Here is a 26,496-nt window from a genome sequence, read left to right on the forward strand (position 1 = left end):
ATCCACGAGACATGCTTACGCCTTGAAGTGGAACCTGTTCGTCGAATGGGCTTTCTCAAGAAATGAGGATCCCCGAAGATGCTCGGTCGGAGTCGTGCTTACCTTTTTGCAGCAAGGGTTGGAGCGTAGGCTGTCACCCTCCACCCTTAAGGTCTATGTAGCCGCTATTTCTGCAAACCATGACCCCGTTGAAGGAAGGTCAGTAGGTAGGCACGACCTGGTCGTCAGGTTTCTCAGGGGAGCCAGGAGGTTAAATCCTCCTAGGCCCCCCTCCGTACCCTCTTGGGACCTGTCTCTGGTGCTCACAGCACTACAGCGGGTCCCCTTTGAGCCTTTACAGTCAGTCGAGCTGAAGTATCTCTCTATGAAGACTCTGCTCCTGCTGGCATTGGCCTCCATCAAGAGGGTAGGGGACCTGCAGGCGTTTTCGGTCGACGATTCGTGCCTTCAGTTCGGGCCGGCAGATTCCCAGGTAACCCTGAGGCCCCGGCCTGGCTACGTGCCCAAGGTTCCCACTACTCCCTTCAGGGACCAAGTGGTGAGCCTGCAAGCGCTGCCCCCGGAGGAGGCAGACCCAGCCCTAGCTTTGCTTTGTCCCGTCCGAGCATTAAGATGCTACGTCGACCGGACGCAAAGCTTCAGGACCTCAGGTCAGCTCTTTATTTGTCACGGAGGACGGCAGAAGGGGAAGGCCGTCTCCAAGCAGAGGATGGCACACTGGATAGTGGATGCCATCGCCTTGGCTTATCAAGCTCAGGGCGTGCCCTGCCCGCTCAGGTTGCGAGCTCACTCTACTAGGAGTATTGCATCCTCCTGGGCGCTGGCTCGTGGCGCCTCGCTATCTGACATTTGTAGAGCTGCGGGTTGGGCGACCCCTAACACGTTCGCTAGGTTTTATAGCCTTCGTGTAGAGCCAGTCTCCTCCTGTGTTCTCACCTCAAACGGGTAGAAGCACTGAGAGGCACTGGCTCAGGTCGGCTTGCTATCTTCTCCAGAGTGTCCATGAAGACCCTGTCGAGTCCTCCTTCCTCGGCTCCAGACGTAGCGGAGCGTCTAGGCGCCAGGCCTCTCTCGATGAATCTTTAGAACCGATAGAAGGCTTAGGATACATGAGAGACTTAAGTGAATCCCATATGTCTTCCACGGTACCCACAGAGGCCGTGTTTCCCCGGTAACCTTCTACCATCTTCACGAGGGTTCAATCACCTCCATTCTTCCATATGTCCTAATTGAGCCATATGCGTATTGCTCCGAACCTCCTGCGGGATGGGTGGGAGCTCCGCACGTTCCCAGTGCTCCAGCTTCACTAAGTAGGTAGTGCTATGTTATACAGTGACTGGTCTTTTCTGATCCGCCCTTGGCCTTAGCAAAAATTGGAGGCCAGGTGGCTTGCTCAGGACACTGGAGGGGGGCAGCAGCTGCGGCGCTTTGCTAGGGATCCCAATTCGTCGGTCTCCGACGTGACGTCGTAGAGACCGACTGAGAGGGAACGTCTTGGTTACGTATGTAACCCTCGTTCCCTGAAGGAGGGAACGGAGACGTCACGTCCCGTCGCCTCAGCTGCTGTACCACCGCTGTGCGGCCGGACCCAAGCTCGGCTCCTCAGCGAAATCCTGTCTATGCATTGCACCTGCTGTGTATTTATGCTCACGCTGTGATCAGCGACAGCTGGATGCAATCATGCATGCCAATGTGCATTGGCTCGTTTAGTTTACACACGAAGAGGATTGGTATCTCTAAAGCGATATCCCAATTCGTCGGTCTCCGACGTGACGTCTCCGTTCCCTCCTTCAGGGAACGAGGGTTACATACGTAACCAAGACGGTATTTTTAGCTATTGCTACAAATATACCCGTGCTACTTAAGACTGGTTTTGTGGTCCAGGGTCACATTTATTCCAAAATAATAATTCAGGTTAAATCTAAATGTGTGTGTTGTTTACTTACTTTTTTAAATTAGTCTTCCCATTAACACCATTATATTGTTCTTTCAGACTGATTTGTTAGCGCGGAACATGCCTGAACAAAAGAGGCGGGATTTATCACATGAACCAATCACAGCCGAACATAACCAGTCATATCCAATCATATCACAATGGAGGCATTACCTACTCTCACGTGACTTTCCCCTATTCATTCTCAATTACCCCCCACCAAACTCACCACAAGCTTTAGGAGGTCTGTTAAAACTCACTGTGCTAAAAATACATATTTGTGCTAAAAATTCATATCAGTCACATGACCTAGACTGCGATTATCTCTGTGACCATTCTGGACTTTCTTGCTCAGTGGAGGTATTTTGAATTTTGTAGACTACACCATAAATCTGACCACAGATTTGACACCATTTCACCTGAAATTCCTTTTCAAACTTCGGTTTTGTATTCTTTGCGGTGTGTGCAATGCTTAGGATGTTTACAGCACATCTGCCATGAGTCAAGCAGAAGAGCAACGGGGTGAGATGAATTAATGTACAAACCATGTAGCACATCACAGGGAGAATGTTAGCACACAAAGAGGTCACTTAGCTCATTGTAAATGCAGCTGGGGGCATCGCTGACCTTGGCACGGCACTACTGTGCATCTCCAGCCTTTCCCTTTGAGCAAACCCACTGTAAAGTCAGCCGTTATCACATATACCGCCATAGAACTTAGACATAGACTGAATCTACATGCCGACCTTGAGCAACCGGTGTGAATACGGTACCAGCACCCAAAGTGCCCTAATAACTCCACTGGGAGAGTCAATGCTCTGCAAATGTAATAGAATGCCTAAAACCGGTGCTTGTAGAGAAAGGATAAGTGTATTTTGTGTGGAGGGCACACTTTTTAGTGGGCACTTACAGAGCCAGCACTCTGAAATTAATTTCTCATCGATCTGTCTCTGTACTCGGAAAAAGGGCTCAAATTGCCCTTGGAGGAAGTGATTACCATGATTGTGGGGTGTAGCAGACCTCCAAATCACTCTTACTGGTTTCCGAATTACCTTGAGTGAAAGAGAAAAGAAGGAAGAGGGGAAGAAGATGTTTTGTTACTCCTAAATGTATTACCGTGGAACTAACTCTTGAGTTAGAAAGAGCCACGAGACGGGCTTTCAGAGACGATTTTGACAGCCCGCTGCATGTCTTGTCCTAATAATGTGTTCAAACCGATGTTGAATTTATCTCCGAGCACTGTCGGTGGTCTTACAAAGGGATTCTTGTCTATTTCAAGCCACTGTTTCAAACATGAACTCATGTTTCTGCTCTCACAGGGTAAGGACGTTTCCAAAGGAGTCAGCTTTGCTGGGCCGGGACATGGTGCGGGCGCTTATGTATTACGCCCTGAAAGTGTGGAGCGACATTGCTCCTCTCAACTTTCATGAGGTGGCGGGGAACGAGGCAGATATTCAGATTGACTTCACCAAAGCGGATCATAATGACGGATACCCTTTTGACGGACCCGGTGGTACAGTAGCCCACGCATTCTTTCCTGGAGAACGATTCACAGCGGGCGATACTCACTTTGATGATGATGAAGCCTGGACCTTCAGATCGCCAGGTAAGGCAGCATAAGATGACAGCATACACTGCCAGTCAAAAGTTTTTTAATGTTTTTTAAAGAAGTTTCTTCTGCTCACCAAGCTTGCATTTATTTGATCCAAAGTACAGCAAAAAATTTGTACTATTTAAAATAACTGCTTTCTATTTGAATATATTTTAAACTGTAATTTATTGCTGTGATTTCAAAGCTGAATTTTAGCATCATAACTCAGTTTTCAGTGTCACATGATCCTTCAGAAATCATTCTAATATTCTGATTTGCAGCTCAAAAAAACATTCATTATTATTATTATTATGTTGGACACAGCTGAATAGAATTTCTTTAGGTTTCTTTGATGAATAGAAAGTTCAGAAGAACAGCATTTATGTGAAATAAATATATTTTGTAACATTATCATTTATTTCCCCAAAAAATCTTTCTATATTATCAAAGAATCCTATAAAATACTCAAAAGTTTGAAATATTTTATTAATATTATTACACATAATAATAATAAAAGTATTTCTTAAACAGCAAATCCGCATATTAGAATGATTTCTGAAGGATTGTGTGACACTTGAGACTAAAATAATGATTCTGAAAATGTAACTTTAATTACATTAATACATTTTTAAATATATTCAAATAGAAAGCAGTTATTTTAAATAGTAAACACATTATTATAGCTTTTGCTGTACTTTGGATCAAATAAATGTAGATAAGGTGAGCTGAAGAGACTTTAAAAAAAGAAACATAAAAAATCTTACTGTTCAAAAAGTACTTTTGAGTAGTAGAGTATGAATGAGCGGGAATGTTTCTTGCGTTGTTCGATATGTTCATCCAATATTTTTTTTTTCAAATAAATGAATTACTAAATACTAAACACTATTATTAAATACTACTATTATTTATTAAATACTACTATTATTTATTAATTAATAATATTTAATAAACCACAGCCATCAAAAAACTTGCTAGGCAATTCAGTCAAAAGTACAAAGGCAGTGCTCTGATATACAGCATTGAAGTTATATAAAATATAACCTGATGAGATTTTGCCCTATTTGCTCTGGAACAAAGAATAGATTATTGAGACCAAAAGACCATTAGCCCATTAGATTTACCCAAAACAAATTGTATCTCATGTTTAACCACTATAGAGACATCAGAGCCAGTGGCAAATTACAAAAGATCTGGCCGAGGTAAGGCTGCTCTCGGCGGGTTCATGAGCACTGAATGGCCACTGACACCCTGGAGCTCACATCGAAAACGTTCAGTCAAATTTTCGAATAGACATTATCTTTATAAACAAACCGCATATTTGAAGTCTAAACACATACATTCTAGTCTAAAAAACTCTTAAAACTACATTCTGTGACACTCGCTGTGAGAAATATACTGCAAGTGGAGTGATACAAACAGTGAAACAGTTGGCGTTCCGATATCACTAGAATATCGCACTCCTCTCAAAAAAAAAAGGTACTATATATTACTACTGAGAAATGATTGACAGGCAGAGATTGTTTCTGATTGGCTAAGGATCTGACTGGCTAAAATGAGTGCTGTCCACTCCCCTGACTCCTGTTTTTTTTTTTTTCATGGACTGTCAGAGACATGTGTGATTTCTCAGGACATCTTTTTTTCTGTCAGATAATAGAGACATTTTGTCTGCAGTACTCCAAAACAGGGCACCCAAGTGGCAGGGCCTGTCTAAAAGCAACAGATGCTGTTGACTATTTCAGTTCTTCATTCTTCTCTCTTGAGCCATAACCTGACTCAACCATCTCCAAGATGCACTTCCTTGATAGCCAAAGGTGCACGAGTTTGCCGAGAGGCTGCGCTAACCACGAGGCTGATAATTAGCATGGGTGCAGTTGGGGTTCCTTTTACACCATCATGCCCAGTCAGTGAACCCTGGTGGAATTGGTTCAAACGACCCTTTGCATCCCTACTCCGCTCTCTTGTGGTTACAGGCCATATGCTCATGGACAGCCGCAGAGTCTGCCCCAATTAGGCCCCCCATCAGACGAGCAGCTGTTTGCTCTATCCTTTGGCAGGTGCGGATCTAATATGAAGGATTGAATAAAGAGAGAGAGCAAACGAGAGAATGAAAAATGGGGAGGGAAAGTCCTACTTAAAAATCACAAGCCTTTCACCGCCTTTTCATCGCCTTATACCGTCTCGACATACACAGCTGAGCATCGGAACCCCTCCTCCGTCTCTCAGTCCTGCTGAAGACAAGCCTTTGTGTGTGATCAACTGACCCTTCACCAGGACACGGCCATGTTTTCGCTTCATTAACTGTCCATCTAATGACCACCTGCACCTGCACCTCCCATATGCTCATCAATTATTCCTAACTCGTCATCACCAGACATTATTCATTATGGGCCGTTGTAACAAGCCCAAGATTTCAGCCAAAAATTTCCTAATTTACTGTGTTATTTCTGGCTTTCCATCTGCCCCCAGACTATCCAACAAGACTCTCCTCTTTTTTTTTTTAGAATGTTTATATATCAGACCTCAGACCACACACTTTATGTTGTGGCCTCATGCTAAAATGCCTTAAATTGTTTATTTATTTATTAGAATTTTTTTTTGGACTGTTTTTATATTAGGCCTCACTTTATGTTGTAGCGTTATGCAAAATTTTATTTATTTATTTATTTATTTATCTATCTATCAGACCTCAGACCCTATACTTTATGTTATAGCTTTGTGCTAAACTGCCTTGATTTATTTATGTATTTTTTTTTTTGGACTGTTTATATATTAGACCTCAGACCTCACACACATGTTGTACCCTTGTGCTAAAATGGATTTATTTGTTTGTTTGTTTGTTATTAGACCTCAAACCTCACACTTTATATTGTACCATTATGCACAATGTATTTATTTATGTATTCATCAGACCTCAGACCCCAAACTTTATGTTGTAGCCTCATGCTAAAATGCTTTAAATAAAAATTATTATTATTATTATTTATTTATTTATTTTTGGACCCCGACCCCAAACTTTACATTGTAGCCTCATGCTAAAATGCTTTAAATAAAAAAATATATATTATTACTATTATCATTATTATTATTTAAATTTATATTTTATTTCAAATTAATTTAAATGTAAATTTAAATTTTATTTATTTCTTCATTAAATGTATTATTTATTAATTAATTTTTTGATTAAATAAATTTATTGATTTTTTTCATTTTCTTATTAATTGCCTGTTTATATATTAGACCTCAGACCCAAACTTTGTTTTAGCCTCATGCTAAAATGCTTTAAATTATAATACTTATTATTATTATTATTATTATTATTATTATTTAAATTTATATTTTATTTCAAATGTATTTAAATTTATAATTACATTTTATTTATTTATTTATTTATTTATTTATTAAATGTATTATTTATTAATTTAATATTTTATTTCAAATTAATTTAAATGTGTAATTAAATTGTATTTTTTTTATTAATAGCCTGTTTATATATTAGTCCTCAGACCCCACACTTTGTTTTAGCCTCATGCTAAAATGGTTTAAATAACAATAATAATAATAATAATAATAATAATTATTATCATTATTATTATTATTATTATTATTTACATATTTAATTATTTACTTTTGGACTGTTTATATATTCTATCTATCTACCTATCTATCTACCCATCATCTATCTATCTATCTATCTATCTATCTATCTATCTATCTATCTATCTATCTATCTATCTATCTATCTATCCATCTATCCATCCATCTATCCATCTATCCATCTTTTCATCAGTCAACTTTAAACCTGTCTAAGTCTAAACCTGAATTTGTTCTTTATGGGGTATGGAGTGTAAACAATACAGTATTTTTAACATGTATTTTAATATATGCATTTTATATATATCACGTGATTCAGTGTCACGTGATCCTTCAGAAATCATTCTAATATGCTGATTTAGTTATTCACTTTTACCATGTTAAAAACAATTGTGCTGCTAAATGTTTTTGTGAAACGCGTAATACTTTTTTTTCAGTATTCTTTTATAAATAGAAAGTTTATTTGAAATAAAAATAATTTGTTACATCATGTTATTTTTAAACGTTTAACGTACCCTTGCTCAATAAAACTATTAATTTCTTTTAAACAAAATCTTGCTGTCGGCAAACCTTTGAAAAGAAGTAAACAGACACAAAAAATAAAACCTTTTATAACCGTAGCCTAGCAGATAAAGATTGTATAAGCCATTTTTTTCAGTAACAGGTATGTCTTTTTTGTGACAGCTTGACTAATTCTCAACTGAGTCATCTGCGTCATTTTGTCCATTCTTGAAGAAAATCGTTTGCCTCCTCAGACTGACGAAACATAGAGTAATACTTAAATGTAAGAGCTGGATGTATTGTTTCGAAGGTGAGAAAGAACTTATTAAGCGGTAGGCAGAATGTGAAACAGAGTTTAGTAGTTTACAGCGTGATGCCGCCAAAGGTGTAAATAATTAATGTGATCCTGATAGAAACGCACACACAGACTTTGTCTGCTTCAAACATAGCTTCCACACGCATCTATAAACGACTTGCACTGAGATTTCAGTGCTTTTCATTTCAAAATCATACAATGCAATTAAATTTTAATCTTATTTTATACTGAATTATTTTTAAGATGCACATCCTCACATTTATCAAAAATGATTAATCTTTAATGCTCAGATGATTTAACTCCCTAAAAAAGACTTATCATGCAAACGTGCTTCCCTTTCCCTGTTTCCCTCTCCCTCCAGCTCAGTCTGGAGATCTGTAAGCATATTGTTTTTGACATAAGAACTTTCTCTTTGAGGGAACAGCGGAAAGAAACAGGAAAGAGGAAGTTCTGCAGTTCGGCTGTGTGTACAGTATAATTAACTCTTAATGGAGACTAGACAGAATCCGAACTGCTCAGTTTGAGATTGCAGCCATCCTCACACTTGTTGCACAGCAGCAGAGGCGTCCCGTTTTCCCGTGGGTCACAAGAGTGGAATCACAGGAGAGTCTCTGTTGTTATGACAGCAGGCAGATTGCTTTTATTAATTATGCCTTCACTGACTGCTCACTAATGCAGACTGATTGTTGTGGCCAAAACAAAAGGCTCATTAAGCAGGTGGTTTTTTGATAAACTTTTCGCAATTTGGCCCAAGCCTGTGATTCACCATTGTATTTAATGTCTGTGTGCACTTCTACCTTTTTTTGTGTGTATGACAAAATGAGGCAGAAGACCCTGGTCCATTATCGTCCATTTTACCGAGCCGCCAGTCATTAGCACTGACTATTGTTGATTTCCTTTCCGCAGACACGCTAAGAGAGAGAGAGAGAGAGAGTGCTTTTTAACTTCAGAAGAAGGTTATTTTAAGAAATCATCAACTTTCTGTCTATGCTTCACTGACTCTAACATATTAGTTCAATCAAAAATTAAAATACTGTTATTGTTTACTCACCCTCATGTCCTTCAAAACTAGTATGCATTAGAGATTATGAGAACTACTGGCTATTTTTTTAAGTGCAGTTGCAATAGATAGAAACTGAAGCTTTTTTCTAATCTTCGAATCCATATGACCACATTATTAAGTCAGTGTAACTTCAGAACCAGATTAGTTTGATTCATGAACAAATCATTCAGACCTGTTTTGTGAACTGGATTAACTAATTCATTAAAAAGATGAATGAATCATTTATACCTGATTAACAAATGCATGACTCAAAAGAATGATTCAGTCTCACTGATAGTTCACCCAGAAATGAAAATTCTGTCATTAATTACTCCCACTCATGTCGTTCCAAACCTGTAAGACCTTTGTTTATCTTCAGAACACAAATTAAGATATTTTTGATGATATTTTTGACCCTGCATAGACAGCAACGTAACTGACATGTTCAAGGCCCAGAAAGGTAGTAAGGACATCATTAAAATAGTCCATGCAACATCTGTGGTTCAAAAGTTTGGGAACCCTTGGTTCTTAATACTGTGTGTGGTTACCTGGATGATCTACGACAGTTTGTTTTTCTCTCATTTTTTTCTCAGTTTGTTCTGAACTAAGCACTGTTCTTTAGAAAAATTCTCTAGGTTCTGCATATTCTTCCGTTTTCCAGCATCTTTTGCATATTCGAACCCTTTCCAGCAGTGACTGTGTGATTTTGAGATCCATCTTTTTGAACTTTTGAACAGTATGAAGATGTCCAATTTTTTCTTATTTTGTTGAAATATAATTTTTTTTCCCATTTAATACTGCCCTTCTGAAGCAACAGAAGAAACTTGCATGTTTCCCGGAAGACAAATTAAGTACAATTCACCTTGATCTTCAAATCTGTGGTTCAACTGCAATTTTATGAATTCCGGCAAAGAGACACAGAAGAGAAGTGCACAAAAAGTATTCTCGGAGCTTCATAACTTTAAGGTGATCCACTAATGTCACATGGACTATTTCATCGATGCCCTTACTAGGACTGCCCTCGACTAAAGATTTTTATGGCTTTAATTGCCTACATAGCCTAATAAGCGTAAAGCGCACCGGCAGATGTAATAATTATGAGTGTGTCATGAAAAACAGGAGACTGCATTAAAGGTTGTATCAGCGATTTCAAGCCTGAAACATAAAGTGTCAAATTCAGCTGACCTTTCTTCACGATCCGCTCGCTGCCTGCCCCATAAATCGACTGTAAAAAAAAATGCGTCTCTCTGGTCAGCCTAGGGTCCGAGATATGCCAAAAAAAAACAATCGGTGCTATCAACTATTCCACAGAAAAACAAACAGTGTTCCAACCAATCACCGTCAGGGGGTTGGTGTTGTGGACTTTCCTACTGGTGCAGGGATGTGAGGGAGGCGGAGCGAAAGTCCACAACACCAAACCTCTGATGCTGATTGGTTGGAACACTGTTTGTGACCCTAGGCTGACCAGAGAGACGAGTTTTTTTTACAGTCGATTTATGGGGCAGGCAGCGAGCGGATCGAGAAAGGTCAGCTGAATTTGACACTTTATGTTTCAGGCTTGAAATCGCTGATACAACCTTTAATGTTTTAATAATTTATTGATAAACTAGAGCTTTCTTTGTTTTCGGCTTAAGAGATGTCAGTGACACAGACTTGTGATGCGCCTGTATGCATGTTTCATGAGGATTACATAATCTGTGAATATTTATTTTGTATTTGAATTGGTTCATTTAAAAGTAGACATTTCACTCTCTACAAATATATTTTTCATGTCTGTATGGCAAGTATACGTGGAGTTTCCAAGTTTTGCGCTCAAGTTCACAGAGACCAAGACGGCAGAAAGTGCATACTGTTTGCTTTAATTATTTTACAAAAGCACAACGTTTTGTTGTTATTCTGAGTGCACACAAATAAACGTAGAGTCTTTACAGATTCGAAAAGATCTGTATGACCAAAAATGGAGTATTTTAAGAGCAAGTGACCGCAATGGCACCTCCATCTGAATGCAGTAAGCGCTCTACTAAACAGCTTCCACACTCCGCACTGACACTTCAATAGCGCACATTTTTCTAGGTTAACATTAGATTGAGCTGTAAGGCAAGTAAACATGAAGTTTCCAAGTTTTGCGCTCAAGTTCACAGAGGCCAAGACGGCAGAAAGCGCATTCTGTTTGCTTTAATTATTTTACAAAAGCGCAGCGTTTCGTTGTTATTCTGAGTGCACACGAAGAAACGTAGAGTCTTTACAGATTCGAAAAGATCTGTATGACCAAAAATGGAGTATTTTAAGAGCAAGTGACCGCAATGGCACCTCCATCTGAATGCAGTAAGCGCGCTACTAAACAGCTTCCACACTCCGCACTGACACTTCAACAGCGCATATTTTTCTAGGTTAACATTAGATTGAGCTGCCATGTAAAATTGCTAATACATACATATTTCAGATGAAAAGCCATTTTTGAGGTTGATGAATGATAGGTGAGCATTTGGATGTCCTGGACGTACTATATTACCACACAGACCAGCCGTTAACCATCTGTCCATCATGGACTGCGTGACTTCAGCACTTTGTGTTTTTTTTTCTGCAACTAATTAAATTTTGGATGACCAAGGCTCTTCTTGTTGACTGACGGTTAGTTGACTATTAGGGGGCAGCCCTAGTCTTTAATACCTTTCTTGGTTTTGAGCTGCGTTGCTGTCTATGCAGGGTCAGAAAGCTCTCGGATTTCATCAAAAATATTTAATATTTAATTTGTGTTACGAAGATGAACAAAGGTCTTACAGGTTTAAAATGACCTGAGGGTGAGTAATTAATGACAGAATTTTCAGTTTTGGCTGAGCTATCCCTTTAACAGTTGTCAAGAATTTAACTGAATACATGATTTCTAATACAAAGCTGTCATAATGTTTCGGAAAATTTTAAACATTTATAAAATATTCATGCTTGAAAGCCACCGGGCTGCACAAAAGAGCAACCAGTACAAAACAAGTTAGAAACCCATGTGGGTTTATACGGACATGAGGGTGAGTAGTTGTTGACAGATTTTCCATTTTTGGAACTATTCCATTAAAGCCATTTTGATCTGATAATCCTAAACACATGTATTTGTTTACTGAACAGAAGGTGCTTTAATGCCACAACCTTCCCTCAAACAAGCTTCTGAAATCCAGGGCCAAACTGTTAACAGGCACAGGCTAAATTTCAGTCTTAAAATAGTTTACACTCATTTATTTCAGTCATCTGTGACAGACACCTTCAGCTCGCTGCTTTAGGCCCCCATGTACCAGATGTTTCCAGTGCGTAAGGTCTTAATCAGATTGCTTCACATCCATCTGTCATCCTCCGCGTCTCCTCCTTTGGACCCTGATCGGCGCAAAGTTCATCTGGATGAATCGTGAGCTTGTGCTAAACAAATCAGCCTCTGGCAATCAGATACAGCAGTTGCTAACCAGACACAGGGTAATACTCATCAGTCATGAGTCTTTCTCAGAATGTGTGCTGGCTTAAAGGGACAGTGCAGCCAAAAATAAAATCTCTGACATTTATTATTCACCCTCATGTCCTCCTTTTATTAGAATAGTTCACACAAAAATGAAAATTTGCTGAAAATGCCAACAGGCCATCCAAGATGTACAGTGTTATGCGATAGTTTCGGAACCCCTTGCAGAATCTGTGAAAATGTGAATAATTTTAACAAAATGCATGTTATTTTTATTTAGTACTGTCCTGAGTAAGATATTTTACATAAAAGATGTTTACATATAGTCCACAAGTTAAAATAAATAGCTGAAATTATTAAAATAACCCCTTTCAAAAGTTTGGGAATCCTTTGTTCTTAATACTGTGTGTGGTAACCTGGATGAACTGTTTTTTTGTTGTTGTTGTTGTTGTTGTTGTTGTTGTTGTTTTGTAATGGTTGTTCATGAGTCCCTTGTTTGTTCTGAACAGTTAAACTGAGCACTGTTCTTCAGAAAAATCCTCCAGGTCCTGCAGATTCTTCAGCTTTTAAGCATCTTTTGCATATTTGAACCCCAGCAGTGGCTGTATGATTTTGAGATCAATCTTTTCAGACTGAGGACAATTGAGGGACTCAAACACAACTATTAAAAAACGTTCAAACATTCACTGATGCTCCAGAAGGCAGCATGATGCATTAAGAGCAGGGGATGAAAACTTTTGAACAGGATGGAGATGTCCAAATTGTTCTTATTTTGTTGAAATGTCTCTATATTTAATACTGCCTTTCGAAAGCAACAGAAGATACATGCATGTTTCCTGGAAGACAAATTAAGTACAATTTACCTTGATCTTCAAATTCAAAAAGTTTTCACCCCCGGCTCTTAATGCAAGGGACTTTTGAAGAACCATCACAAAACAAAAAAAATAGCTGTAGATCATCCAGGTAACCACAAACCAAGGGTTTAAACTTTTGAAAGGGGGTATTTGAGTAATTTCAGCTATTTTTTTTTTTATGTAAACATCTTTTATGTAAAATATCTTACTCAGAACAGTACTAAATAAAAAAATAACATGCATTTTGTATGATCTCTCTTATTTTGTTAACATTATTCACATTTTCACAGATTCTGCAAGTGGTTCCCAAACTTTCGCATACCACTGTAGATGAGTTTGTTTCGTCAACAGATTTGGAGAAATTTTACATTGCTTAGCATCACTTGCTCACCAATGGATCCTCTGCAGTGAATGGGTGCCATCAGAATAATCTACATGTGATCCACACAACTTCAGTCCATCAGTTAACATCTTGTGAAGTTATAAAGCTGTGTGTTTGTATGAAACAAATTCGTTATTAAAGGGACAGCTCATCTAAAAATGAACATTTTGTCATCATTTACTCACCCTCATGTCGTTCCAAACCTGTATGAGTTTCGTTCTTATGTTAAACATTAAAAAAAAGATATTTTGAAGAATGCTGGTAATCAAACATTTGATGGTCCCCATTGACTTTCATAGCATTTTTTCCCTACTATGGAAGTCAATGGGGACCAGCAACGGTTTGGTTTTTCAAAATTCTTCAAAATGTCTTCTTCTGTGTTTAACATAAGAATGAAACTTACAGGTTTCGAACAACATGAGAGTAAATAATGACAAAAATGTTTCATTTTTATATGAAATTTTGGGTATTTTAACTTTAAACTGTTTGCTTTTTGCCAAAATATGAGTCCATAAATCATAATAGTGAACAAGTCCTTCTCCTTTTGTCCTCTTACATCAAAATCCACCAACATGTTTATTTAGAATTGTTTTGGATTGTTTTTGCTTGTACACAATGCTTGATTTGTGCATATTTCTCTCCTGATTCATACAAGATGACTATGGATAAATATCTAGACTCATATTTTAGCTAGAAGCAACCGTTAGAAGTCAAAAACATCTTGATGAATTTATTTATTGCAAACAAGCAGTTTTTAACTTCGCAGTTGATCAACTGGAGTCATGTGGATTATTGTAAGGTTTTTATCAGCTGTATGGACTCCCATTCTGATGGCACCCATTCACTTGCATTGGTGAGCAAGTGATGTAATGCTAAATATCTCCAAATCTGTTCTGACGACGAAACAAACTCATCTCCTTTATGAATGGCCTGAGGCTGAGTACATTTTCAGCAAATTTTCAACTGTTTCAGCTAAGAATGAAAGTCATGTGGCTTTAAAATTACATGAGTGTGAGTAAATAATAGCAGGATGTTCATTTTCAGCTCTACTGTTCTTTTAAAAAGACACAGTTTGAGATTACGCCTGCTTTGTGAGTTCCCTCATCAAGTGAAAATCCGTCAGGTCCCGGCCTCTTTTGTTTTGAGTAATCTTTGAAGTGCATTATGCTAATGCAAAAAGCAGGTACCCACATGAGGGAGCCGAGTCTCCGTTAGTGATACACGGCTCCTTTGGAGTCGTAATCTTAATGAGCAAGCCACCGATTTAATCCTCGGTTGTGCTCAGAAGAGCTTGACTAGCTGTGTTCTGCTTTTACAGACCTGCAGCGTAAGGCAACTGTCACGCGTTTTGGCATTTTCACAGTTAGTAGAGCCCAAGGTCCTATTCTGACTGTCTATAGATCTCTTTCTGTCTGTTTGTCTCTCTCTCTATTCCAACAAATCCAACGACACTTTCCTGGCTCTGGCTGGGTTTTTGTTGCCATCTCTAGAAGCCATTTAACAGAAAAGTGTGAATGTTTTTATGGCTGGCTGCATCGCGCGGATCTGTCTGTGTACTAAAGGGAGATAATGAAAAAGGTGAGTAACGTTTAATGGCGCAGTCCTCCCTGTCAATCACTAGCTCATTGTATTGAAAATGACAATGTGGGTGGACATCATGAACTATTCCCAGTTTAATCACCGTGATTTCCAGGACATAATTGCACTGGATGTCTTCATCCTTATGAAACAAGCTGTTTGATGTTCAATAGGACAGAAATATCACAAAAAAAAACTGTTTTCAGTTGCAGTTTTCTCACTTAGATTACATGGAGAGCAAATTGCTGAGGTCTTCTGCTATCCAGACATGCATTTCTCAATAATGCCTTAACTGTATTCATATTTGGTATGTCAGAGGTCGCATCAAATTCTTCAGAGATCAAATTGCTAACCACATGGTTTCTTAAATATGTTTATGATGTATAAAGAATGAATAAAATGTATTTGTATAAATATTATATTGAAAATATTTATACTCACCTATAGAGTACTGTTAAATCTGTAAACCTAAAAATATAAAACTATTAATAAAATAAAGTAATTTGTGATTTATCTCATGATTTAAATGATCATATTTTTTTAATAATTTTATTTTATATGTGATCCTGGACCACAAAACCAGTAGCACGGGTATATTTGTAGCAATGGCCAAAAATACATTGTTTGGGTAAAAATGATCGATTTTTCTTTTATGCCAAAAATCATAAGGATATTTAGTAAAGATCATGTTCCATGAAGATATTTAGTAAATTTCCTACTGTAAATATATCAAAACTTATTTTTTTAAATATGCATTGCTAAGAACTTCGTTTGGACAACTTTAAAAAGCGATATTTCTACTTCAACTCAATAAAATAAAATAATTTGTGATTTATTTCATGATTTAAATAATGATAAAACTCTAATTCATATTTTTTATAATTATAATTAATTTACTTTTTTCATTTTTTTTTCATTTATAAATTATTTTATTTTATTTTACTTATTTTTATATGATTAAAATAATGTTAAAATTCAAATTTATATTTTTTCTAATTATAATTAATTTACTTTTATTAATATTTTTATTTTAATATTAATATTTTTTTCATTTTATATTATCTTTAAACTATTTTTTATTTTTATTTTTTCCATCTATAATTTATTTATATATATATATATATATATAATGTAAATATATTTATTTGTATAAGTTTTTATTTTGAAAACATTTCCACTCACCTATAGAGTAATGTTAAATGTGAAATATAAAAATATAAAAAAATTGATTGATTAATTGATCTATTTATTTATTTGATCATTTAAATAATGTTAAAATTCTAATTTATATTTTTATAACTACAATAATTTACTTTTATTAATATTTTTATTTTATTATAAAAAATTCATTTTATATTATTTATTAATTTCTTTATTATTTATTTATTTATTTTATATTTTTCCATCTATATATTTCTTTCTTTCTCTCTTTAAATATATATATATATATATATATATATGTGTGTGTGTGTGTGTGTGTGTGTGTACGTATATACATAATGAATAAAATATATTTATTTGTATTCATTATTATTTTGAAAATATTACTACTCTTCTATAGAGTACTGTTAAATGTGTAAAGTATGAAGCTATCATTAAAAAATGTGAGTTATCTATTTAATATATTATTATTAATTTACTTTATTTTATATTTACATTTTTAAATAATTAAAAAAATATAGAGATATATAATTTTTTATTTATTTATTTATTTATTTTTTACTTTTTTTTGCTATTTTTCTCTGATCAACTTAGAGGTGATCTTTGGAAATGTATATATATTAAATAATATATATTTTTAATATGAACTTTGCATCATTTATGGCTTGAGATTAAATTTAATAATATATTTTTATATGTATTTTGCATCATTTATGGCTAGATATTTTATTTAGTCTTCGGAAACATTTATTTATTTATTTAACCCTGTTTTTCTCTGAACATTTTCGCAAACCGCTTGTCTGGGTTTCTGCCGAGCCCAGTTTGAAAACCTCTGATCTAAGCAATACTTTTTTCCTGTTTTCTTATCATGAAGAAAAAATGTTTTCTCTCTAACATTTCTTCTTTTTTTCTCTTTTCTCCGCAGATTCTCATGGAATGGACCTTTTTGCAGTAGCAGTGCATGAGTTTGGTCACGCCATAGGGCTCGCACACACCTCTGCCATTGAGTCCATCATGCGCCCCTACTACCAGGGTCCAGTGGGTGACCCGCTCAAGTACAACCTCCCGTATGAAGACAAGATTCGTGTCTGGCAACTTTATGGTAAGACCTTCCACCTCTTGGTCACATCTGGCTTCTTTCTTTCTTCCTGTACCTCCTTACCTCCATCAGTTAGCTAGAAACAGGCACTGTGGCAGATTGGCAGACAATGTGAGCTGAGAACTGCAATCAAACACGGACACCCTGCTATCACTGTTTGAATCACAGATGCCTTGGCATTGTAGGAGAAGCAGAAAAAGTGACAAGTAGCGACAACTCGAAGGCACAGTCTCTCTGCAAGACACACAGACAAATAGATGCTGTAATCTGTCAACAGTAAACACACAAGGATGACACTAAGAATGAGTTGTTCCATGCTGATAGAACCGGTACATGCGCTGTCTGCGTCATTTTATTGCTATATTTGCTAAAAGAACTACAATCAGATGCCGCAAATATGCCTGCAAATTCTTCAACATAAGAAAAAGTAATTTCTCATCTTGTGCATCTATGTGAGTGCTCGAATATGAATAAAGCAGCCACTGTTAACTTTATCATTTAATTTATATATTATTTAATGTATGTTTTGCATAATTTATGGTTTGATATTTTATTTGGTCTCTGAAAACTAACCTTTCAGACTGAAAGTTTTCTGCAGACTCTAGTTTGAAAACCTCTGATCTAAGGAATACTTTCTTCCTATGGTTTGTTATTATGAAGATACATTTGTAACATTTATTTTATATTATGTTTTATATTTTATAATTCAATTTCAGTTTTTTATTTTATTCATAATTTTAAAATATACAATATAATTTAGTTGATACTTCATTATTGTCATTTATTATAGTCCATTGTATTTTGATGAAAGTGTATTTATTAAAGTCAATAAAAATAGCCTTTTTAATTGACGAGTTTAAAATAAAACAAGTTTTGAAACATTATTATTATATTGTATTATTTTAATATATCTATTATAATATAGGCCATTGTACTATAATTTATTACTTTTATTTTAATGTATTCATTGGATTTAATGTTTTTATGTATTATATTGTATATTAATTAATATAATTATATATTATAATATATTCAAATTAGGGCTGTCAAATGATTAATCGTGATTAATCACATCCAAAAATTTTATATACATAATAAATTTACACAGTACTCACACATGTATTATGTAAAAACAAACTTTTATTTTGGATGTGATTAATGAAAATTATATTCATTATATTCAGACATTATTAATATAATTATTATTCATTTATACATGTCAACCAACTAGCTGAATTAAGTTTGCCTTTATTTATTTATTTATTTATTTTCAGTTAACTAGTATTTTTTTCTGTGTTTTTGTAATTTTTATAAATTTATGTATTCATTCATTTATTTTTGAATTATTTTTCTTTTTTATATGTAGTGTGTAGTTTTTAAAAACAGTTTGGAAATGAGAAATACTGCCTTCAAAAAAAAAACTAGCTGAAATAAGTTTGTCTTTATTTTATTTTATTTCTTTTTTTTATTCAGTTAACTAGTATTTTTTTCTGTTTTTGTATTTTTTTTATTTATGTATTTATTTATATATTAGTTATTTGTTTTAATATGTAGTGTGTAGTTTTTAAATATAGTTTGAAAACTAGCTGAAATAAGTTTGCCTTTATTTTATTCAGTTAACTAGTATTTTTTCTGTGTTTTTGTCATTTTTATTCATTGATGTATTTATTTATTTTAATTATTTATTTTTTATATTTCTTAGTGTGTAGTTTTTAAATATAGTTTGGAAATTAGAAATGCTGCCTTGAAAACTAGCTGAAAAAAGTTTTCCCTTTATTTTATTTTATTTTAATTCAGTTAACTTGTATTCTGTGTTTTGTCATTTTTATTTATTTATTTATTTATTTTATTATAATTTTTTATGTAGTATGTAGTTTTGAAAATATAGTTTGGAAATGAGAAATGCTGCCTTGAAAACTGAAATAAGTTTGCCTTTATTTAAAAAAAAATGCTGAAATAAGTTTGTCTTTATTTTATTTTATTTTATTTTATTTTATTCAGTTAACTTGTATTCTGTGTTTTGTCATTTTTATTTATTTATTTATTTTATTATAATTTTTTATGTAGTATGTAGTTTTGAAAATATAGTTTGGAAATGAGAAATGCTGCCTTGAAAACTGAAATAAGTTTGCCTTTATTTAAAAAAAATTACTGAAATAAGTTTGTCTTTATTTTATTTTATTTTATTCAGTTAACTAGTATTTTTTCTGTGTTTTTGTCATTTTTATTCATTGATGTATTTATTTATTTTAATGATTTATTTATTTATGTATTTATTTATTTATATTTCTTAGCGTGTAGTTTTTAAATATAGTTTGGAAATTAGAAATGCTGCCTTGAAAACTAGCTGAAAAAAGTTTTCCTTTATTTTATTTTATTTTATTTTATTTTATTTTATTCAGTTAACTTGTATTCTGTGTTTTGTCATTTTTATTTATTTATTTATATAATTATAATTTTTTTATGTAGTATGTAGTTTTTAAAATATAGTTTGGAAATGAGAAACGCTGCCTTGAAATTTAAATAAGTTTGCCTTTATTTAAAAAAAATAGCTGAAATAAGTTTGTCTTTATTTTATTTTATTCAGTTAACTAGTATTTTTTCTGTGTTTTTGTATTTATTATTTATTTAAGTATTTATTATTTATTTATATATTATTTGTTTTAATATGTAGTGTGTAGCTTTTAAAATATAGTTTGGAAATGAGAAATGCTGCCTTTATTCTATTTTATTTTATTCAGTTAACAAGTATTTTTTCTGTGTTTTTGTCATTTTTATTTATTTATTTATGTATTTATTTTTTTATTTTTTATATATGTAGTATGTAGTTTTTAAATATAGTTTGGAAATGCTGCCTTGAAAACTGAAATAAGTTTGCCTTTATTTAATTATTTTATTTTATTAATTTATAATGTTAACTAGTATTTTTTTTCTGTGTTTTTGTAATTTATATATATTTATGGTTTATATATATATATATATATATATATATATATATATGTAGTGTGTAGTTTTTAAATATAGTTTGGAAATGAGAAATACTGCCTTAAAAAATAGCTGAAATAAGTTTGTCTTTATTTTATTTTATTTAGTTAACTAGTATTTTTCTGTGTTTTTGTATTTATTATTTTTTTATTTATTTCAGTGTGTAGTTTTTAAATATAGTTTGGAAATTAGAAATGCCGCCTTATTTTATTTTATTCAGTTAACTTGTATTCTGTGTTTTTGTAATTTTTATTTATTTATTTATTTGAATATGTAGTGTGTAGTTTTCAAATATAGTTTGGAAATGAGAAAACTAAAATAAGTTTGCTTTTTTATTTTATTTTATTATTCTATTTTATTATTATTTTCAAAGTACTGACAATGCTTTAATGTTTTTAGTTTTAGTACAAAATAACCCTGGTGTCAACCTTTGAAAACATATTGCTGAAATAACATTATGACTGTAGTGTACTATTGTAATATAATGTTGTTAATTCCTTATTGCTATAGTTATTAGTTATTTAATTAGTTATTTAGTTATTTATTTTGTTTTAGTGAGTTGTTATGGAAAGAGTGCATTCATATTACTTGCACATTCTGAGTGGCACATCAAAGTGGTTCAATAGTTCTCTGCATTTCCTCCATCCCTCCCCACTCACACTACCTTGTTTTTAGCTGAAGTGCCCATTGTAATTTGCAGTGATTGGCACTGCATGCCCCCTCTGCAGGCTGCCCTTTTCTGTGATCCCACCAGGCAAATAACGGGCCCCAAATGAGGGGCGCAGAGAGCAGAAGTGATTTGGTTTGTATAGGGGCACTATTGATTTAATTACATGGCAGTGTTGAGCCAGGCTAGAAGCGCAGGGATTAATTGGTCGTCACCATGATTCGGACCCTGCTAATCAACATGCAGAATGCCGAACGGCGCTGCAAACACACATGGTGGGAAGCAAAGAGATAGGATGGAGGGATCAAGATGGGCTCAAAGACAAGCAAATACTGCCAGGAGCTCGGGAACTCAGAGCAGCAGGTGAACACAGGCCAAGTGTTTAATATATCCAAGTGTAGTTTCTGCAGTTTAATGAGTGTGCACATACCCCGAGTAAAATACCACTGCTTTTTGTCCAGTTAATTAATTCTGCTGAGATTGACTTTACTGTCTTTATTTTAATAATAGTATTTCGTAGTTAACTTTGCTTCTCAGATTGTTCTCCTGAGAAAAAGATTCCAGTAATCTCAGGTGTCTTCTTGTGTGTTTTATCTCAATAATGCCTCAAGTTGTGCTGTGACATTTCAATATGAACTCAACTCAGTGGTCTCCAAAGACCAAATTATCTCTGCTGTGACATCCACACCAATTTTATAGCTCTGTTTTTTTTTTTTACTGTGTATCAGCAGGTGATATATACATAAGAGTCGTATCTGTCTCCTTTTATAGGAGAAATATCTGATCTAAGTTAATAATTAAAGGACATATCATAGATTCATAGTTAACCCAGTTATTTAATTCTTACTGGTGCACTTATTATAAGATTTGTAAGAGCTAGCACTTTCAAAGTAGCAAACCAAGCATATAATAAGGACATTCAGGACTGGTTGCACATATAGCTAGCCAAACGTTTTCATATACTGTATAGACGCATGGTAAAAGTGCTAATGCTTTCAAACTAGCACCGATGCCTTGTGCTGATTCAAAACTGGATATAAAAATAGTGGCATAAAAAGTAAAAAGTGCATATTTTAGAAAAGCTGAAAAATGTTATGAGATAAATAAATGCTGTTTTATCCACTAATCGACTTTCTTTTAATTTACTTTCTTTAATTTTTATATTTTTATTATTTTTAATTTTTACTTATTTAGTTTTCTATTATTTTATCATTATTATTATATCATTTTGCTTTAACCTTTTGCTTTCAACTTTCTTTTATTATAGATCAATTTATTTATTTATTTTATTTTATTGTTATATTTATTTAGTTTTATTTATTTATTTTTTAATTATTTTTTATTTCTAAGCATTTTATTTTTATTTTATTGATCTTTTTATGTATTTATATTATAGTGTTTTGTTTTTTTAAGCAGCTTATGCATAAATGTGCATTTTAATTTATATCAATGTATTTATTTATTTATTTATTTATTTATTTTATAGGATTTTTTTGCATTTTATATTAACTCTTTATTATATTTATTTATTTGTTATATTATTTTATATTTTTATTTATTTATTTTATAGGATTTCATTTTTAGCATTTAATTTTTTATTTTATTGATCTTTTTATTTTTGAATATTATAGTGCTTTGTTTTATTTTTATTATATTTTCGATTACATTTACTTATATTTTATCATTTAATTTAATTTAATATTTTATCATTTTATTTTGTTTTCTATTATTTTATTTTTTATTTTTTCATTTTGCATTTATAAAACAACTTTCTTTTATTCTATATCAATTGATTTATTTATTTTATTTATTTAATATTTTTATTTATCTATTTTATATTTTATTTAGTATTTTTTAGCATTTTATTTGTTATGTTTATTTAATTGTTTAATTGTATTTATTTTATATTTGTATTTATTTATTTTATATTATATTATTTTATTTTTAGATTTTTTTTTATTTTATTGATCTTTTTATGTATGTATATTCTAGCGGTTTTCCTTTTTTCTATATCAATTTATTTATTTATTTATTTTATTGTTATATTTATTTTATATTTGTATTTATTTATTTTATATTCTTTTGTATTCTTTAGCATTTTTAAGTAGCTTACGCATAAATGTGCAATTTAACTTATATCAATTTATTTTTTATTTATATTTAACTTATATTTATTTGATATTTCTTATTCTTATTTTGTATTTCTAGCATTTTATAACAATTTCTTTATTTATTATATTTATTTAATTGTTATTTATATTTGTAGCAATTTATTTTATTTTATTGATCTTTTTATTTATTTATATTATAACATTTTATTTTGTTTTGTTTCAGCAGCTTATGCATTAATGTGCATTTTATTTGATTTTATAATCATATTTTTATTTGTTTATTTATTTTACATTTATATTTATTTATTTATTTATTTTGTATTTTCTAGCATTTTATATCAATTTATTTATTTATTATATTTAATTGTTATATTTATTGTATATTTTTATTTATTTTCTTTTACATTTTTTGCATTCAAATTTGTATTTTATTGATCTTTTTTATTCATGTATATTACAGTGTTTTGTTTTTTGTTTCAGCAGCTTCTGCATAAATGTGCAGAATTGTGTCATTAGTTTTATTTTTACTTGTGCTTAGTCATAAATGCTCTCTGTCTTATGTGGCAACGCAATAGTTTTGCAAAACTCATTTTATTAAACTGCCTGTCTGAGTTATTATTTGAGTGTAATAACATTTGTCAAAAAGTAAAGAACACACTCAGTGTGTGTTCCTCCGGAAAATGTCGGTTTTCTGCTTTAACGCAAGCTGAACTGGCCTTGTGTTTTGTCAGGTGTTCGGGAGTCCGTATCGCACACGATGCAGCCAGATGACCCCTCGCAAACGGCCGAACCTCCCGTCCTACTTGACCTCCCCGAAAACAGATCCACGATACCGTGAGTCAACAAGCACGCAGCCACAAAACCCACACTCCTCTGGCCGGCATGTCTTGAATATTTTGAATTGCGGAGGTAGCGGTCCATCACTTAAATGGAGAGTATGTATGGACTTCATAATGCGCCCGCAACTGCCCTCTTGAAGCAAATTCCAGAATGACACAAATTACAGACTCAATTCCTGACTCCTAGTAAGCAAGCATTTAGCTGCTCTGAGAGCAGCATGCTCCCTCTCCATCTTCACAGCAGACACGTGAGACAGGTAGATTTACTTTGACAAAGGTCAGTAATATATTCCTCTCAGAGAGCTCAGCTAATAAGCTGTGAATGAAGATCTTTGTTAATAAAGTGTCAGGCGAGTACCAGCTCACAAAAGCAGCTCTGTCACCGTAATTGCTCCATCATTAGCATCCCAGCCACGTCAGAGTGCTAAGTCAGTCATTAGCCGAGGGGAGAACGCATTCAGAGATTCTGTTGCGAGCAGGTGATAACATCTTCATTGATTTGCCCAATCTTAAACCAAGCACATAATAAGGACATTCGGGACTGGTTGCGCATAGACACAGCTAGCCAAAATATTCATATACTGTACAGACTTATGCTAAAAGTGCTAATGCTGTCAAACTAGCACCGACGGCTTGTGCTGATTCAAAGCTGGATATTTAAGAAAGTAGTGCATATTTTAAAACTTTTTATTTTTATTTTTTATATATTTTTTATCATTTAATTATTTATTTTTTTCTATTAATTTTTTTATTTAATTTTACGTTTTTCATTTTTTTGTTTTCTATAACTTTATTTTATTTTGTTATATTTTTATTTATTTGTTATATTTATTTTATTTTTTAAATATATTTATTTATATTTTTTATATTCATTTTTTATTCATTTATTTATTTAGTTTTCCTTTTTTTTTTTTTTTTTTGTTACATGGCAAATTTTGCCCACTAACTAGACCATGTAAACCAACTAAAACTTGACCCCAGGTATTTTCGAAATAATTGCCTCTAGATCATGTATTAATTCAAATATATGCAGCAGTGAAATTATTCTGCTATTCCTATTATTAACTATTCCACATCAAGGTGTGGTATATATTTATATATTTAAATCAATTTTTTTTATTTTATTTTCAATTACATTAACTTTTATATATATATATATATATATATATATATATATATATATATATATATATATATATATATATATTATATATATTAGAATTGTATATTTTATTTTATTTATTTTATATTAGTTTTTTGTTTTGTTTTGTTTTGTTACATGGCAACTTTTGCCCATTCCAGCCATAAGGTGTATTCAAGAAGTTACTTTCTATTTTATTTTTATATTTTTATCATTTAATTTATTTATTATTAATATTATTATTTATTTTATTTTCTATTTATTTTGATCATTTTATTATTTATTTTATTTGTTTTATATAACTATATTTTATTTTTATATAATTTAATTTATTTATTATATATTATTATATATTTTTATATATTTATTTTATTTATTTATATTATTTTATTTTTTATTTTATTTTATATTATTTTTCATTTTGTTTAGTTACATGGCAACTTTTGCCCATTACAGCCAGAAGTTGTAGTTACTTTCAATTTTATTTTTAAATTATCATTTAATTTTTATTTAGTTTATTTTCTGTTTAGTTAATAGCATTTTATTATTTTATTTTTGCTTTTATTTAATTTATATAATTACATTTTATATCATTTTATTTATTTATTATAGATTTTTCTGATATGTTTTATATAATAATTGTATTTATTTATTTATATTATTATTTATTTTATATTTTTATTATTATTTTGTTTGTTTGTTTGTTTGTTTGTTTGTTTGTTTGTTTTGTTTGTTTCTTGTTTTGGTACGTTTGGCCATTCCAGTTAGAAGATGTAGTTAGAACATCTACCAGTAGGAGCTAAACTATGACTCCTCTGGTATTTTCGAAACAATTGCAAACATTTCGAAATGGTGAAATTATTACGCATTGCATTGAGGCTGAATGTCCACCTGCTTTTATTTGTTTTCTATAACTTTTTATATATTTTAATTTTATATCATTTTATTTATCTATTATATTTATTTTATATTTTTTATATATATATTTTATTTTATATCATTTATTTTGTATTTTTTAGCATTATAAGTTTTATTTTATTTATCTTTTTGTGTTGTTTTGTTTTGTTTTACAACATAGCAATTTTTGCCTGTTCCAGCAAGTCGATGTAGTTTAGACATCTTCCAGTAGGCTTACTAAACCACGTAAACCAGCTAAACCTTGACTCCTCCAGTATTTTCTCTGTATCATGTAATTATTCAAAATTATGCAGCGGTGAAATTATTCTGCATTGCATTAAGGCTGCATGACCACCTCGAGGTGTGCAT

General features: G+C 32.6%; 1 protein-coding gene across 1 annotated transcript in view; it reads left to right on the forward strand.

Annotated features, from left to right (window-relative positions):
* Nucleotides 1-26,496, forward strand: part of mmp17a (matrix metallopeptidase 17a) — a 130,782-nt gene that overhangs the window by 74,077 nt on the left and 30,209 nt on the right. Inside the window, exons 4-6 of the mRNA XM_073825079.1 lie at nucleotides 3,253-3,539; nucleotides 17,314-17,490; nucleotides 23,982-24,084. Coding sequence (XP_073681180.1) covers nucleotides 3,253-3,539; nucleotides 17,314-17,490; nucleotides 23,982-24,084 — 567 coding nt within the window. The remainder of the gene's footprint in view (nucleotides 1-3,252; nucleotides 3,540-17,313; nucleotides 17,491-23,981; nucleotides 24,085-26,496) is intronic.

The sequence above is a fragment of the Garra rufa genome, chromosome 19, assembly GCF_049309525.1.
Source record: "Garra rufa chromosome 19, GarRuf1.0, whole genome shotgun sequence".
In the NCBI taxonomy this organism is placed as follows: domain Eukaryota; kingdom Metazoa; phylum Chordata; class Actinopteri; order Cypriniformes; family Cyprinidae; genus Garra; species Garra rufa.